The sequence below is a fragment of the Syzygium oleosum genome, unplaced genomic scaffold, assembly GCF_021117445.2.
Source record: "Syzygium oleosum isolate NSW1041296 unplaced genomic scaffold, Sole_v2.1 Sole_v2.01, whole genome shotgun sequence".
In the NCBI taxonomy this organism is placed as follows: domain Eukaryota; kingdom Viridiplantae; phylum Streptophyta; class Magnoliopsida; order Myrtales; family Myrtaceae; genus Syzygium; species Syzygium oleosum.
This window is the reverse complement of record NW_026607485.1, coordinates 12,713,414-12,731,764: the sequence shown is the minus strand read 5'-3', so window position 1 is coordinate 12,731,764 and position 18,351 is coordinate 12,713,414. Positions and strand designations below refer to the sequence as shown.

The 18,351-nt window shown below is 39.6% G+C and overlaps 1 protein-coding gene across 1 annotated transcript; it reads left to right on the top strand.

The window, feature by feature from the left end:
- The first annotated feature begins 14,493 nt into the window (after positions 1–14,493).
- Positions 14,494–17,989, top strand: LOC115683531 (uncharacterized). The gene is made up of 5 exons (XM_030608065.2): positions 14,494–15,175; positions 15,425–15,687; positions 16,298–16,435; positions 17,285–17,524; positions 17,623–17,989. Exons 1-5 carry the CDS (start codon positions 14,560–14,562, stop codon positions 17,734–17,736), a joined length of 1,371 nt encoding a protein of 456 aa, XP_030463925.1. The 5' UTR covers positions 14,494–14,559; the 3' UTR covers positions 17,737–17,989.
- The last annotated feature ends 362 nt before the right edge of the window (positions 17,990–18,351 follow it).

Genomic DNA, 18,351 nt, shown 5'->3' with positions numbered 1-18,351 from the left:
CGCTTCCTCTCTCGGCGGTGGCGTTTGACTTGCTGTTCAAACTCTCTGCTCTCTCTCTCTCTTCTGTGTGTTGAAGAGATGGGTTTAAGGGGGTGGCTGGGAGGAGGCGTTTGTGGGTTTTAGAGTGGGTGTGTGGGGATTTGTAAACTTTTCTTTCTTCCCCTTTTCCTTTTTCTTTTATTATTAATTTCGTGAGAGATTTTCGGGAGAGGGAGATATGCGAGAATCAATGAAATATATATATATATATATTATCTTTTTTAAATATGGAAGGCCGAAGGGTGCACGGTCGACGTGACAGTCGAGGCTGCGACAGCGAGGGGCGAAATGGGCACGGCAGAGCAAAGAGAAATTAGTGCGTAAAACGGTCCAAGACGCCACATATGGTGGGATCTTGTTCTATGAAAATCGTTTGAAATCTATGTCCATCTGTACCAGATTGATATGTAAGTTATAACGTAATCCTTTTTATGCGAAAAATTTATGATCTAGGATCTTAGATCTTTATGATTTTCACAATAAAAAGGATGAAGACATACATTGTTTCCCCCGAAGATAATTGTTGCAGAAAACGAAAGAAACGAAGAAATTTGATTTTTCTCCCTTAACCCACTTTTCGCATAATGTATCTTATCGATGGAGGATAAAAATACAGCGTTCTTTTCGTACGTTATTCGTAGATGGAGAGAGGACCAGACTCTTTTAATATATATCTCTTCAAGTTGTGCCTTCTATCAAAGCATATCCCATTTTATAAGAGTTGTACCTCTTCGGAGGAACTTTAACTTCTCAATAGAATTACACATTTTCATCTATTTTTCATAGCCAATATGTTTTAGCACTTCAATATTTATTAAATCATTAATTCATAAATTCATGTGGGCCACATTATTCTTACATTCTTCCGCTTGGCCCATATGACCTTCCTTTCATGGTTTAATAAAAACCATAATGTGCACAATAACATTATGCTAAAACTTTTCTTAAATTGCCTATCACTTAATGATCACAGTTAAATAAAGAAACTAATGCGAGTCATAGCGGTTGTATGCCATTAATCGACGTAGTCCCTTCCATGTACTACAACTATAGCTCTCTACTTAATATGATCCATAAATGAGAAGTATAGTAATGGTCCAACTATAATGTCTCTGTTAGAGACTGTCATGTTACACATTCATCTATTTCATCATGTATACCAAATAGAAACATGAAATATCAAAAACACATAATTGAGCTCAAAGTGTCAAATAAATAAACTTAATGCACTCATAATACAATCATTAATGACATCCAATAATACCCATCCTTTCAACACATTCTTTAAATATTTTGGGCGGCAGTCCTTTTGTTAAGGGATCTGCAATCATAAGATTGGTGCTAATGTGCTCAATTGACACTCTTTGTTTCTGAACTTCTTCTTTAATTGACTAGTATTTAATCTCCATATGTTTAGCACCCTTGGAGTACTTGTCGTTCTTAGAGAAGAAAACTGCTGCAGAGTTATCACAATAAATTTTCAGCGGCCTGGCAATACTGTAGACAATCACAAGCCCTGAAATAAAGTTCCGCAGCCATATCCCATGAATAGTGGCCTCAAAGCATGCCACAAACTCAGCCTCCATAGTAGATGTAGCAATAAGGGTGCGAATGGTAACCATTCTGCTCTAGAAATCAAATTCTTGCCAGAAATTGATTTCTGGAGGAGAAATCTGTTTGATAAAACGGGACTAATTCTGCTCCAGAAATTAATTTCTGGAAGAGAAATATGTTTGATAAAATAAGAGGAAATTTCTACTTCTGGATAAGAAATACATTTGATAACGGCGCGTTAGTTCTATTTCCGCAACAAAGGTAGTTCGAACTCAATTGCAAAATATTATTTATCTTAACCTACAATGCATGATATTCGAGGCAAAATCTAGTACATTTGTTTAAATCCTCAAATAAAAAGAACAAAAATTCCAAAATAACATGTCATTACAAGAAGACCTGGTACCAAATCCTCAATTACACATAATACGAATCCTACAATACAACATTACATTACAGAAGGCAAAAAAAGCAAATAATCCTCGAATAATAATAATGGAAGTATAATACAATAGTGGAAAACAGTCAGATTTCGGGAAAATAGGAAATTTATTGAATTTTTCCGAAAAAAAATTCAACAAATCAAAAAATAAAATTTTTTAAAACTTCACATAATGGTTTAGAATACCTGTGATCATCCACGTTTAGTGAAATTTAATTTTTTTAGGTGCCCAAAAAAAATCAAAAAATCAAAAAATTCAAAATTTCACAGAATGGCTTAGAATAGATGTGGCCACCCATTTTTTAGTGAAATTTAATTATTTTAGGTGCCCAAAAAAAATCAAAAAATAAAAAATTTCAAAACTTCGTAGAATGGCTTAGAATACCTATGGCCACCCATTTTGAGTGAAAATTTAAATTTTTGGAGGTGCCCACAAATTTAAATTTCACTCAAAGTGGGTGGCCACAGGTATTCTAAGCCATTCTGCGAAGTTTTGAAATTTTTTATTTTTTTATTTTTTTTGGGCACCTAAAAAAATTTAAATTTCACTCAAAGTAAGCCAAAAATACATTTGATAACGGCACGTCAATTCTATTTCCGCAACAAAGATAGTCCGAACTCAATTGCAAAATATTATTTATCTTAACCTACAATGCATGATATTCGAGGCAAAATCTAGTACATTTTTTTAAATCCTCAAATAAAAAGAACATAAATTCCAAAATAACATGTCATTACAAGAAGACTTGGTACCAAATCCTCAATTACACATAATATGAATCCTACAATACAACATTACATCACAAAAGGCAAAAAAAGCAAATAATCCTCGAATAATAATAATGGAAGTACAATACAATAGTGGAAAACCGAATTTCATGGAATCTCCGGCATATGATTATCCCTAGCCATTTTATTGGCAATACGTTTCCTAATAATGTTCATCTCGATTTCCTCTTCAGTCGTTACTACATCGTCTGTACCCTGTTCAGTAGGTTCACACATATAATCCGGATCTCCATATATAGACAAACACTTATCCATCCTATCTTGCTCAATGATGTAGTTATGGATCACACAGCATGCAATTACAATCTGCGTTTGTTTTTCAAATTTAAATGGAGGCATCTGTCTCAAAACAAAAAAACGATTCTTTAAAGCCGCAAAGGATCTCTCAATGATATTCCTTAATGAAGAATGCCTGTGGTTGAACAATTCCTTTGCTGTTGTTGGTCCCCCACTTCGTCGAAATTCTGGTATATGATACCGTTCGCCTTTAAATGGTGTTAAAAATCTTGGACTTGAAGCATAACGAGAATCGACGGCGTAGTACTTGCCTACAACAAAGTATTCATGAATTGATCATGAAATGCAATCCTAGCAAAATCATAAACACAAATACTCATTATATATCAAAATAGCACTTGCGAGTGGTCAAGGAAACTGTAGGTGAGGTGTGTCAAGTGCAGCCGACAACACCCGACAATCGTTGGCTGATCCTTCCCAACCAGCATACACAAAAGTAAATCGCATATCAAAGGAACACACACAGCACGTTCTGAGTGGTTGTGCATTTTCTACCTCTAAATCGTGGTTGCATATGTTCAGGTACGGTAGCATGAATATGGGTGCCATCAATAGCACCTACACACCCCTGTCATTTAATTAAATACATACATTAGACAAGATTGTGAGCAAAACTAATCAAATGGTGCAAGGAAATGTACGAAAAACGTACCTTGAAGTAACGATTAAACTTTAGCTCAATCCGAATTTCTTCTGGGACAACATCAAACGAAGGAGGTACGATAATCTCCTTCGCCAATTCCAAAACAGCTTTCAACACCGCTGCAAAGTACTTGCTAACAGTCTATCCTGAACGTTGGAATCTCTCACATAAAGCTCTGTTGGAGTTCTTGTGACAAATCATTAATAAAAACATGGCAACCTATTCATCTACCCTAACATATCGACTGTCTGCCAACCAACCTCTTGACTTGAGCAAACCACAAAGGTTAAGAAAAACATGTCTCTCCATTCTAAATGCTTCGTATACTCTATCTGAATGTCCATGAAGAAGCTCGCTAACCCATTGGTGTCCTGTCAATACGCTGTCCCTAATACGTTCTGTCCTGTACATGGACCTATGCAACCAAGCAGTACACAACCATGCCAACAATATTTTCAACTCATCCTCATCAAAGTCTTGTTCACCTAATACAATTGTTTCACTTGATGCTACTTGATCATTAGACCAGCTACTTTGACCCCCTTCCATATTACCTAGGCCATCATGCGAAAGAAGAAGACAAACTCAACATGTCAGTTGGGAAGCCAATACATTTGAACTGATATGTTGGGAATTTAATACCGCTCAACAGATAATTATGGAATTCAATCACATTAAAGCAAAGTCTCAACATCATCACAAACACATAGTCATAAAAGACAAGTCAATGTCTGAAATAAATAAGTGAAAAGCCGAAATGAACTCAAACATAAAACGGCATACTATAGCCCAACAATTATTCAACAGCCTCCAACTACTCATCCATAGTCTCAATAAAGGCAACTCTCATTTCGGAAAGACATGTCAGGAAGCCCTCTCTCCAAGTGGCATTAATGACGGCATGTTTCATAGCTTTGATGTAAAGAACCTTGTCCAAGTCATGCATGGCATTTAGGACAGCACCCACGGTTGCTATAGAGTAAGGGTCCACAGGTATTAAGGACTGTGAGGTGACAGAGGCACTTGGTGTTTGAACTGTCTTAGCTTTGATCATCTCTTGAATGGCTTTGCAGGTCGCGTCAATGAATGTGAACTACTCTTTCTCCTCCTCTTGGCATTTGGAGTTCTATCCAACATGTGACTTTTTGGAGGTGGGCTCGCTGACACGTTAAATTGTTCCACATCAGCTTGGGTTTCGAAAAACAGTTCAGGTTCGCTTAGGTTGACATGAACACCATTGTCACCACCACCACCACTATCACCTGTACCCTCCGACGGTGCCACGCCTTGCGTATTTCGTATTGCAAACTCCCCATTGGCGTATGTATCCCCAAATACAACACAAAACTGTGAATACAAAGGAAATCCGTCCTTCCTAAACTTGGCCCATTCAGTATTAGCCTGCGCCATTTTCAAAATAATGTCAGGCAGTACTCAACATTTTATAAATCTGAAATTTGAGGTTACAATAATAAGATGACCCAAGTAAGTAACATCACCTTAATGTGATTTGCCCAAACAGTTTCATCGTTCACAACAACCCTCTTGCTGTCATCGTCCCATCCAAATCCCGTTGTTGAAAGCAGCTTCTTAAAACTACCATATTGTCTTTTCAGTTTTTGTGCCTTGTTCTTGAACTGTGGTAGACTAAAGTGACGTCATGTTTGTTCATTGAATTATTTTTCAATTTTAATCCACCCTACTCTATTGTAGGTACATGATGTACGATTTCCCTTTTTTACCTCATCTACCATCAGACTTACAAACAATTCGGTCAACGGCTCAGTCAACTTTGCCATGTACGTGCATTTGGAGGATTCCATTTATGCAAAATCGATTAAATTTCTGGGGCAAATGCTGGTAATGGCGATTCAACAAACAAACAAGAATTAAATAGAGGAGCACATCTACAAAAGAGAACATAAATTGTACCTGAGCAGAGAATTTCACACCCTAATGTCATTAGTTTCAAGCTATTGAGAAAGGAAGTACACCACCAGCCAAACTTGATAATCACTATTCAATCAAAGCAAACATAAAAGATGCATAGTCCATATATCAAATTATGTAAGGGGCTTGCCTACTGGTGGAAACATGCAAAATAAGGAGCTAAACTCAGGTTAAAAAAAATTATGCTAAAATTTGAATCAAGTCCCAAGCTGAACTGCACCATCAACCAGAGAGTAATGATGGTTGACAAGAACAACATAATGTACTATGTACTAGAATTGTAGAGGGGACAATCCCCAAGCCTTCAAAAGTTTTTCAAGTGAACACCTTTTTCACAAGATTATTGCAAGCAGCTACAAGACTCAAGCCTTTAACTGAATATCATTGAGAAAATATAGATATTGCACCTGAGAGCTAATGAAGAGAGGAAAATCGTGAAGATTAAAATACTGATATTCAAAGGGAAAATACAAATAAAAAGGATAAATGGGCCAACTTCATTCTCGAGATTATTGGAATTTGAAATGGTTCAAATAAACCATAAGATGGGAGGCAATAATTAATTGATACAGGCAATTCAAGTGAACCCTAAAATCAGACACATCGAACAGTCAAAGCAATGCATGCCTCAAGATTGAGCACACACAAGTCTTTCGATGCAGAAAACTGAAGCTCCAGTCACACTTAAAGCTCGTGATTTCACACACTCTTTATTTGATTTACAAGATTTATAACCATCTTCAAGCCCTGAAAATGGAGAAACTCTACCAAAGAGCTAACAAATAGTATAGCATAGGAAAACAGAAAGATTATAGTATGAGTCGAGAATAGCCTTCGAAAGAGATAAATTGAATGAAATGCCATGGTTTCCCCTCACTATCTCAGGTCGATAAGCTATCTTTCACTTGTAGGTTGTCCTCCCAATCCATAAAATTTAACCTTCCTGGGGTAAACCCATCATCTAGTGCCTGTGCTAAAACCAAAGTCAGTGCTCGAGATGCCGCCCAGAAATGATAACTTATATAAAAACGAGACAAAAGCGCCAACTACTTGCGGCGATTCGCCACGAACCGCAGAGCCAGACACGAATGACGAAACAAACCGACTTAGTCACACAACCCACACATCAAAGCCCTTTCGAAACTGAAATCCCGCGGCTCAACTTCAACCTCAACCTCAATCCGCAACATGCTAATCAAGTTCTCGCCATACCACTCCGCGGCGTCTCGTTCCCTCTTTCCGACTCGATCGAGCGAGATTCGCCCGGGCCGCATGCCCTAAATGGGTGGCCGCGTCGCGCACCGCAGATTGCACCGAAGGAAAAAGCTAACGAGATGAGGTGAAATAGTTGGAGGAATCGAAGGCTCACCAGCTACGCATGAAAAAACGGAAGCAGCGGAGATATAGGGAGAGCCAAATCGATCGCCGCCGTGTGAGGTGGCGGTTCCGGTGCAGTCGCGAGGAGGGATGGAGGGCACGAAACTGAAGAGGCGGAGATATAGGGAGGCCCAAATCGATCGCCGCCACGTGCAGTGGCGGTTCCGGTGCAATCGAGAGGAGGGAAGGGGAGGGCACGAAACTGAAGAGTTGAACGAGATGGAAGAGAAAGAAAGAAATTAGGGCCAGAATGAATTCCGAAAGAGAGAACGAGATGGAAGAGAACGAAAAAGAAATTAGGGCCAAAATGAGTTCCGGAAAGAGAGAAGCTACAAAAAGTAGCTTCTCTTTTTTGGTGGAAAACTCATTCTGGAATCAAAATTTGATTTTGGAACCAAAAAAAGAATGTGTTTTTACCAAACGCATTTTTATTTCAGAATGCAAAAATTGCTCCAGAATGCATTCCGAAAATTTTTTAACAAACGCCTTTCTGTTCCAGAATGCATTCTGGAGCAGAAATTCTGCTTCAGAATGGATTCCATGCGCGCCCTAACTGACTGCTTTGCACTTTTCCATGAAATTGCACCTCTTGCCAAAAGATACAAGTAGCCAAAAGTTGATTTTCTTGTATCATCTGGCTAAATCTGAATCTGAATATCCAATTACCTCAAGATGATCAGATCTTTTATAAGTGAGCATGTGATTCTTCGTTCCTTGCAAGTATCTACAAACTTTCTTTGCAGCTTTCCAATGATCTAATCTTGGGTTACTTTGATACCTGCCCAGCATTCCGACAGCAAAACTAATGTCTGGTCTGTGCAAGTTTGAGCATACATTAAGCTTCCGACAACAGATGCATAAGGAATACTTTTCATTCGTTCTTGTTCCAATTCACTTTTCGGACATTGCATAAGACTATATTTGTCACCTTTCTGAATTGGAATTGCTCCTACTGAACATTTATCCATATTAAATCTCTCTAAAATTTTATCAATATAGGATTTCTAAGACAACCCTAACAATCCTTGTGATCTATCACAGAATATTTCTATTCCTATTACATACGTTGCCTCTCCCATATCTTTCATTTCAAAATTTTTAGAGAGAAATTTCTTGGTTTCATGCAACAAACCAAGATCATTAGTAACAAGCAAAAGGTCATCAACATACAGAACTAGAAAAATAAACTTGCCCCCACTGACCTTCATGTATATACACCGATCAACACTGTTTTCCTTAAATCCAAAAGAGGTTATGGTATTATTAAACTTAAGATACCATTGTCGGGAAGCTTGTTTAAGTTCATATATTGATTTATTTAACTTACACACAATGTGTTCCTTTCCTTTAATTGAAAAGCTCTCAGGTTGGTCCATATAAACTTCTTCCTCTAAATTCCCATTAAGAAAGGCAGTTTTAACATCCATTTGGTGTAACTCTAAATCGTAATGAGCCACCAAAGCCATAATGATTCTAAGTGAGTCTTTCTTGGAGACTGGTGAAAATGTCTCCTTATAATCAATGTCTTCTTTCTGAGTAAAACCTTTAGCAACAAGTCTGGCCTTATATCGTTCGATATTACCTTTTGAGTCGCGCTTGGTCTTAAAGACCCATTTACACCCGACCTTTTTGCATCCTTCAGACAATTCAACGAGATTCCAAATTTGATTTTGATCCATAGATTTTAACTCTTCTTCCATGGCATTGAACCATTTAGTAGAATCATCACATTCCATGGCTTGTGAAAATGAACCTGGATCATCACCAATTCCTGAGTCAATTTCTGACTCTTGTAGATAAATCACGTAGTCATTAGAAATAGCCGACCTCATTTCTCTTTGAGATCTTCTTAATGCTATTTCTTGTGGCTTAACTACAGTAGGTTCAATATTGACATTTTCATTATGGAGTGTTTGATAATTAATTTGTCGTTCTTGATTATTATTGGGTTGAACTATAATATCATGAACAACAACTTTAAAAGTTTTGGGTAGAGGAACTTCCACCCTAACTTCTTGAATGCAAACATCACACATTCCTTCACTTCCACTAATGTCAATATTTTCAATGAACCTAGCATTTCCAGATTCAACAATTCTTGTACTATGATTAGGACAATAAAATCTATACCATTTGGATTTCTCTGCATAACTAATGAAGTAACCACTGGTTGTTCTTAAATCCAATTTCTTTTCATGTGGATTGTAAATTCTTACTTCTGCTGGACAACCCTAAACATGCAGGTGTCATAAACTAGGTTTCCTTCCCGTTCATAGTTCAAAGGGAGTCTTTGGAACTGCCTTACTAGGAACCCTGTTTAATAAATACATAGAAATCTTTAAAGCATACATCCACAATGATAAGGGTAGAGATGAATAACTCATCATACTCCTAACCATTTTCATTAAGGTACGATTATGCCTTCCTGCTACATCATTTTGTTGTGGTGTACCTGACATTGTGTATTGAGCACAAATACCATGTCTTTCAAGGAATTTAGCAAACGGACTCGGACATTGTCCCGATTCATCATACTTTCCATAATATTCACCACCTCTATCTGACCGTACTATTTTCACATTTTTATCTAATTGCCTTTCAACCTCTTACTATACACCTCAAGTGCATTCACTGATTGAGATTTATCATGCAATAGATAAATAAAACCGTAATGTGAAAAATTATCAATAAAGGTGATAAAATAACTTTCTTTACCAAAAGATGAAACATCAAAAGGACCACATAAAAATAACTTTCTTTACCAAAAGATGGAACATCAAAAGGATCACGTATATCAATATATATAATTTCAAGAAGCTTTGTGCTTCTTGTGGCACCTTTCTCAATGTGTTTTGTTTGTTTACCCTTAATACAATCAATACACACTCCAAGATCAGTAAAATCCAAATTTGGAAGAATTTCATTCTTCACTAATCTTTGCATTCTTTCTTTGGATATATGACCCAAACGTTTATGCCACAAGTAAGCAGAATTCTCATCCACTAAACTGCGTTTAGTGCCAACATTATGATGCAAGGTCATTAAGGTCTCAGCAAAAGCATTATCAAGTTTAAACTTGTAGAGACCATCACATAAAATTCCAGTTCCAATAAGATTATTATTCTTATATAAACTGAAAGATCCACAACCCAACTTAAAAAAGAATCCCGCTACATCAAGTTTTGGCAAAGAAATTAAATTGCGGAAAAAAGTAGGTACATAAAGGGTTCGAAACAAATCCAAATAATGCCCAGTATCTAAGATCAAACGATAAGTGCCAATGCCTTCAACTGGAGCTTTGTTTTTATTCCCCATAAGCACATAATTCTCATTTGGCTTTATGGTTTGGATAGAAAGAAATCCCTGCATCGTATTAAAAACATGAGTGGTGGCACCAGAATCAATCCACCAAGTATTATGAGGAACTTTAGTAAAATTTGATTCAAAACATACTAAAGCACAAGGCTTACATTTCTTTTCGAACCAAGCTTTATACTTCAGACAATCTTTCTTCAAGTGTCCAATTTTAGTGCAAAAGTGACACTTAATAAGATTATGTTCCTTCTTGTGGATTTGAGAAGCCTTAGAAGAGTCATTCAGGTTGTGTAAATCTTTCTTCTTACTCCTTCCACCTTTCCTCTTGGAATTCTTCTCAGCTTCTTGATGACTTAAGAGATGAACAGAATGAGCCTTTTGATTCTTTATCCTTATTTTCTCTTGAACAAGCATACTGGCCAATTCATTTACATTCCACTCATCCTTTATAGTGTTGTAATTCATTTGAAATGGCCCATATTGTTCATGAGGCAAGGAATTAAGTATGAACTGTACTAAAAAGTACTCATCCACGTTCATTCCCAAAGTCCTTAATTTTGCCGCTAAGTTTGTCGTCTCTAGTACATGTTCATGCATGGTACGTGAACTATCATATTTCATGGTGGTCAAAGTACTCATCAATATACGAACTAGTGACTTATCAGCAGTTTGAGAACGCTCTTTCACAAATTTCATAAATTCCTTAGCATTGTCAGTTTTGGGAAGAGTTGTCTTTAAGTTGTTTGCAACTGTCATTCGCATAAACATTAAGCTTAATCTATTCGATCTTTCCCAAGTTTTATGGAAAGACTTTTCATTATCGCTGCTCTCATTAGTAATAGCAGCCAGTTTCTCAATTTGAAATGCTAAATCAAGATCCAAGACACCTAGGTGAAATTGGACTTGTTCACTCCAATCAGGGAAATTCATTCCATTGAATAAAAGAACAGACGAAGCATGCAAATGAAGAGAAACAGGTACAAATACTACAAATATACAAGAATATACTCATACATTAATGCTTTGAGAATATCACATTATCATATTCAAATGAAACATTACATGTATATCATAGTTCTCCTTTGGGTGATCCTATAATATATAAACATACAATAAACCAAAATGATGCTAATAACTTTTATTTGGTTATTATAAATACACCCCATTAAAATTTATTTGATATCTTTGGATATTCAAACAAATTCAACAAGACATATTAATTACCAACTATTATGTTCATGAATTATAAGAAATTGATTAACCTTTTGGTCAATCCCTAAGTCCTTATAATAAATAAACTTCAATATACCCATGACACCAATAAGGATATGTAATATATCAATTCCAATCATAGCATCAATTAATCATGGGTAATTGAAAGAAATATTATACAATTTAAAAAATTCAAGACATTATGGTTCGGCCGCTTTGGTGACTAACAAACCACTCATAATTGAATTCTTGAAATTGTAAAACACTATAATTGTTTCATTCACAAATATTTACCAAATTGCATGCTGAGGGTAAAACCATAAATTAATGCATAAAGGCAAAACTGTAAAATCAGAATCGATAGGGAGCAGAACCGTAGATTCAGCAGCCAGTGGCAAAATGGTAAATAATTCGATCAATGGCAAAACAGTAAATAAAACGGTCAAGGGCAGAACCGTAAAATCATGCTGAGAAGGGCAGAACCGTAAATAACCAGCGGAGAGGGTAGCAGGCGCGTGTTGTGCACGTGCCTCAACTGCAGTGTAGGTGCGTGGGGCCCACGCGCCTATGATGCACGGGTGCGTGCGTCACACGCGCATGTTCCTTCACCGTGTGCGTCACGTGCTTGGCGTGTGGATCCACGCGCCTACAACCGCAGCGCGCACGTGGCTTCCACGCGCCTTCTTCATCGCGTCCATTCGGTTTTTTTTTTTGTGCCCCGTTCCATTGCGCCTTCCGTCATCGGGGTCTCTTCCAATAGCCCATCTTCGACCAAATTAACGAGTGTGTTTTGGAGATCACGTCGGCGCCATCACACAAGTCCAAGATTCAACGAAATGAATCGGAACAAGAAATCATTTCAATCACTTTGGCAAATAACAAAAAAACAACATCGTTTGGCAAATCCAAACCCAGAAACCATAATCGGAAAATCATGAGATCCTAAGTCTCGCTCTGATACCGACTGTAAGTTATAACGTAATCATTTTATGCGGAAAATTTATGATCTAGGATCTTAGATCTTTATGATTTTCACAATAAAAGGGATGAAGACATACCTTTATCCATAGCGTTTCCCTTGAAGATAATTGTTGCAGAAAACGGAAAAAATAAAGAAATATGATTTCTCTCCCTTAACCCACTTTTCGCATAATGTATCTTATCGATGGAGGATAAAAATACAACGTTCTTTTCGTACGTTATCGTGGGTGGAGAAAGGACCAGACTCTTTTAATATATATCTCTTCAAGTGGTGCCTTCCATCAAAGTATATCCCACTTCATAAGAGTTGCACCTCTTCGAAGGAACTTTAACTTTTCAATAGAATTATACATTTTCATCTATTTTTTATAGTCAATATATTTTAGCACTTAAATATTTATTAAACTATTAATTCATAACATCATGTGGGCCACGTTATTCTCACATGATACGGTCTATAGAGCTCATAATCCGTTCGTGGGACGTTGCTGGCATCATTCGAAATCTTCGGTGCACGCCACGGTCGGATCGATTGAATAGTCAGGTGCATACGCACGGATATCATTACATAAGGTAGAATGGGGCATCGCTTATGTATTCTGTCACGTAATCCTCACTTTCGTCGCAAGTTGTATTAGCGGCTTCATTCGAGGCCCTAGCTTGATCTTGGGATCGATACATAAGGCGACAAGTGTTCTGAGATGTTTTTTCTTTTTGGGGGTGTGAGTGGCGTCAATATTGAACTTGTGGCAAGGATACGATGTAACAAGATAAATGGAAAGTCCACTTTACTAGAAGAAAACTTTGAAAGTAGATTTGTTGTGTAATTCCTACGTGCCCCCGCCGCATGGGATCACATTCTAGCGTAGGTAATTACCATTATAAACCATAATTTCGAAAGAGGATCGTATTTTCCTACATCCCTTGCTAATGATGTCTGCCTCGACCTCATATCAAGGTTGATTTGAGGTCGCCGGATAGAAGTGCACGGAGAGAAATAAGGACAGAGGGGTAGGTGGCGACGAGATTGAGCATGGAAGATGGCGAGAGGAGGGCAATGGCATGATGGCGAAAGACGAGGCTTAATTTTCCCTTTTTCTTGTGATAAGCATGATTATTTTGCCAGGTGCGCGATATATCGTTCAAAAAAATTGAAACCTTTTGTCAAGTGATTATTCGGATGGAAGGACCTATTTTGTATGACAGATACATTGCACGATAACAACGTATAACCTGATAGATCAATCGAAAAGGAGATACGTACGCGCATGACCTCAAAATGATAGGATCCCAAACCACTTGAACAATCTCGATCGATCGATTACATCGCATCATCTTTACGGCCGGCAGAAATTCTAAATAAGGGTTTGAAGTGGACTTTATTTCAAATAAGGACATGAAATGTCATTATTTTCTCAAATAAGATTTCGAAATGGATCTTGTTTTAAGTAAGAGTCTGAAATGGCCATGTTAGTTTCAAAGGAGAGCCTGATTTCCAAGCGATGATTGGCCATCGGCAATGCTCGGAGAGGGTCAGGCGAGGGTCAAGCGAGGGCCGCCCACAAAAGCCACAAACGAGGGCTACTTCAGCCTTTTATTTGAGATCGACAAGGACACTTCAAATTCTTTTTTCTTTTAATGTGAAGTCCATTTCGAGCCTTTATTTGAGAAGATGAGTACATTTCATATCTTTTATCTGAAATTTTTTCTTTACGATCATGCGTGGTAGATCCGTGGCGTAAAAGACTTTCTAATCGCGGAAGCATCGGGAGGCCGAGGTAGGCTCCTCGTCTCGCTCGCACGATAACCTACGGTTCACCCTCTATGCAGCGGATCGCACCTCTCCCACTCTCTCTCCGTCACACGCTCTCTCTCTCTCTCGCGCATCGGGAATCAATGGGCCTGCAGCTCATCGCACACTCTCCACCTTCGGCGCCGCCGCCTCTTCCCGTCGTCGGCCATGGAGCTCGATCGCAGAAGCCTCCGCGTCCTCTATCTCCTCGCGCTCATAATACTCGTCTCGCCCTCTAGCTCCGGCGGCGGCGGCGGCGGCGACGGCGACGGCGGCGACGGCGACGACTCGATCGTCGCCAGATTCCAACGCTACCTCCGAATCAACACCGCCCAGCCGAACCCCGACTACTCCGAATCCACCGGTTTCCTCCTCTCCCAGGCCGAGTCCCTGTCGCTCGAGGGGCGGGCCATCGAGTTCGTCCCCGGGAAGCCCGTGGTCCTCCTCAAGTGGCCCGGCTCCGACCCCTCCCTCCCCTCCGTGCTGCTCAACTCGCACACCGACGTCATGCCGGCCGAGGACGACAAGTGGTCCCACCCCCCCTTCGCCGCCCGCGCCGACGCCGAGGGCCGGATTTACGCCCGCGGCTCGCAGGACATGAAGTGCGTGGGGATGCAGTACCTGGAGGCGATCCGGAGGCTCAAGCGCTCGGGGTTCGCGCCGCTCCGCGACGTCTATCTCTCGTTCGTGCCCGACGAGGAGATCGGCGGGCACGTCGGCGCCGCCAAGCTCGCGGAGTCCGATGAGTTCAGGGACATGAACGTCGGCATTGTTCTCGACGAAGGTAGATTGATTCTCTCTGTTCGAGCTTATCAAGGTTGTGATTTTTTCGTCGGGGCGAAAGTCGTGTCATTTGAAATCAAATAGGGGATGTCATTTGACATCCGCAAATGAAACCTTTGCGAGAGTTTTATAAATTACTCAGTGCATACATGGAGTAGATGGAAAAATAGTGTACACTTTAGTGCATATCGAGTTCTTGCCTATGTTGGGGTGTTAAAATGAGAAGCGGTTGTCGATTCTTCGAATGTAGGGTTGGCGTCGCCAACGGAATATTATCGGGCATTTTATGGACAGAGAGGCCGGTGGTGGCTGGTGATCAAGGCAACTGGAGCACCTGGACATGGTGCAAAGCTGTCCGATAATACCGCAATGGAGAACTTGCTGAAAAGCATCGAGAGTGTGAGGAGATTCAGGGCTTCGCAGTTCGATATGGTGAAAGCAGGTTTGAAGGCTGAAGGAGAGGTTATTTCAGTTAATTTGGTGTTCCTCAAGGCTGGCACTCCTTCTCCCACTGTAAGTTCTTTTCTCTATCATGAGCAGCAGAGCTTATGCTTCGATGCGTCGGTGTCATTAGTCGGTTTGGCTCTCGAATGAATTTGGAGAGATCACTTGATGCTGCATTTACACTCGCAAATGCAAGTTTAAGTCCAATGCCTGATAATTAGTTATAAGCTTCACATTTTTTGGCTGTATTTATTACCTTTAGTTTCTTTATTTATTAAAGAATTGCCATGTCCTATCCCTTCGTTTTTATGGAAAAGACCATGAAAATTACTCCTGGTCCCATAGAAAGTGCGTGGACATCTCATTGTCTGTGTGCTGCTATTTGTTCTTCTATGGTGTCATCTAAGATCCTGCAAAACTTTTTCCATGACCGTGTTCGATTGTACTTGTTGGCTTGCTGCTATTGCCCATAGATAGGATCACAGAGAAAAGATTAATGCCCGATAGGACAATAAGTTGTCTGAGTGACATTCTCGCTAGCGACTTTGGTAACAATTGGACATTCAACAATATGTACTTTTTATAGAAGGTGTTGCTTGGTTGGACATATCCTCCACTTGAGGGTTTTGCTTGAAGACAAGCTGATGCATCCTTTTGTTTGATTTCTGTTTTCTCCCAGGGTTTTGTCATGAACTTACAGCCATCGGAAGCTGAAGCGGGTTTTGATGTCAGGATCCCACCAACTGCTGATCCTAAAGCTTTAATGAGAAGGTTAGCAGAAGAATGGGCACCTATCACACGCAATATGACATTTGAGGTAGGGGTCGCTTAACAGTTTTTCTCTTAATAACATCTCTGTGCTCAAGGAAGCTCAAAAATCCTTGTTTGTCAGTATTGTATCTACTGTAATAACTTTCTGATTGGATTTTATGTGTGCAGCAAGCTTTACAGATTTTTCTTTTTCCCAATTGCAAAATCGATATGACATGAAAAGAAAAAAACAAACTCTTTTATGACTTCTAAAGGAAGAAATTGGTCCCCTTTTCCTCGTAGCGACGTTGATCAGCGTGCGCGAATGAAAATATGGTTGCAAATAGTTTACGATGTTAAGGATGGAAAGAGTGCATGCTATTACTGTGCATACCTTGTGGCTTAGATAACGAGAGGAACAGTTATTGGGTCCTAGAATCGCTTGAAATGTTAATGTCCTTTATTTTACTGCACAAAGATCTAGATATCCCTTGAAGTACATGCAAACCTCTTTGCAAGCTATGACTTTTAATTTTGGTGTTACCATACAATAATTCCACACTGGGAGGATGGTTTCATTTCTCGATATGAGGATTGCTATGGCCCTAAATGGAGATTTCTGCATAAAGTCGTTTAATTTTGGCCAGTTACTGCTCTTTCATTTTGTCAGGCACGAGCTCCTGAGAGGTAAGATACAAATGAGGCCTGCTCAACCGTTGTGTTGGTCACGACCAAAAATAAAAAACCGACATGTTGGTGGTAGAGCTGTAGAACAACAGCATGGTCCTGCTTTGAAGCACTCTTTATCGTGGATATACTAATGCGTTAATCTGTAGTCGATCTACTTATGCATATTGGCTTGATGGGACTGAATATTGCAAGTGTAGAGTCTGACCAATTTCTGAGTTTTGGGCAGTTCAAGGATAAGATTTCTCCGCACGACAAATTTGGAAATCCAATCCTCACCGCCACAGACAGCTCTAATCCCTGGTGGGCATTGCTGGAAGAGGCTGTCAAAAAGGCTAATGGAAAGCTCGGGAATCCCGAGATATTTCCTGCTTCAAATGATGCTCGCCACTTCCGGAATCTGGGTTTGCCGGCAATTGGCTTCTCGCCCATGGCTAATACTCCTGTCCTGCTTCACGTCCATAATGAGGTGAAGTGCAGCATCGGGCTTGTTCTCAAGTCCCTTTGTCTTTTTACCTTGCTCATGGTTACCTTTACAATGCTTATCAATTTCCCTTCCGTTTGCAGTTCCTCAGCAAAACCGAGTATCTGAAAGGAATTGAAATCTACGAGTCCATAATTAAGGCCTACGCATCATATGCCGGACCACCGGGAGATGGAGGCTCCAAAGACGAGTTATGACGACCCAGCTGCGAACCTCTGACATTCGGATGAATTGCCGGGGCCCTGATCTCCATCTCTCTCTCGTGCTTGTAATGTAATAGCCGAATAAAGTCGAGAGAGAATATGTCGACAACCGGCCCCATCAGTTGACTGAGAACATAGGGCCGGACCTCCGCCGTCGCGCCAAGCACATGTTGTAGAATAAACTTCCAACAGACCTTCTTGTGGCAGTGCTTTCCTATGAGTAGTTTATGACATCTCTCTGGTTATATATCCTCATTCCCTGGAATCGCTTCTCAGTATTCACGAAACCAGGACAATTGTGAAATCATTAGTCCGACTCGGACACAACACGAACCCGCTCGCCGTCCATTTCGGATCACGATCGATTGTACCTTTACTTTTATTTCATTCTTCATTCTTTATTTTCATTATATTTTTTTAGCCGCGAGGCATTTAAATGGTGGAAACTATACATATAATCTTTCATAATTCTTAAAAGAAAAAAATGTACGTTTTTTTTTTATGTGGAGGTTTTACGGATGGATGGCACGTACGCTAGCCAAAAAGAAAGAAAGGAAAAAAGAACGAACCGAATTGGGAGGGGCTTTGAAGGAGAGGAGCCAACCTAAA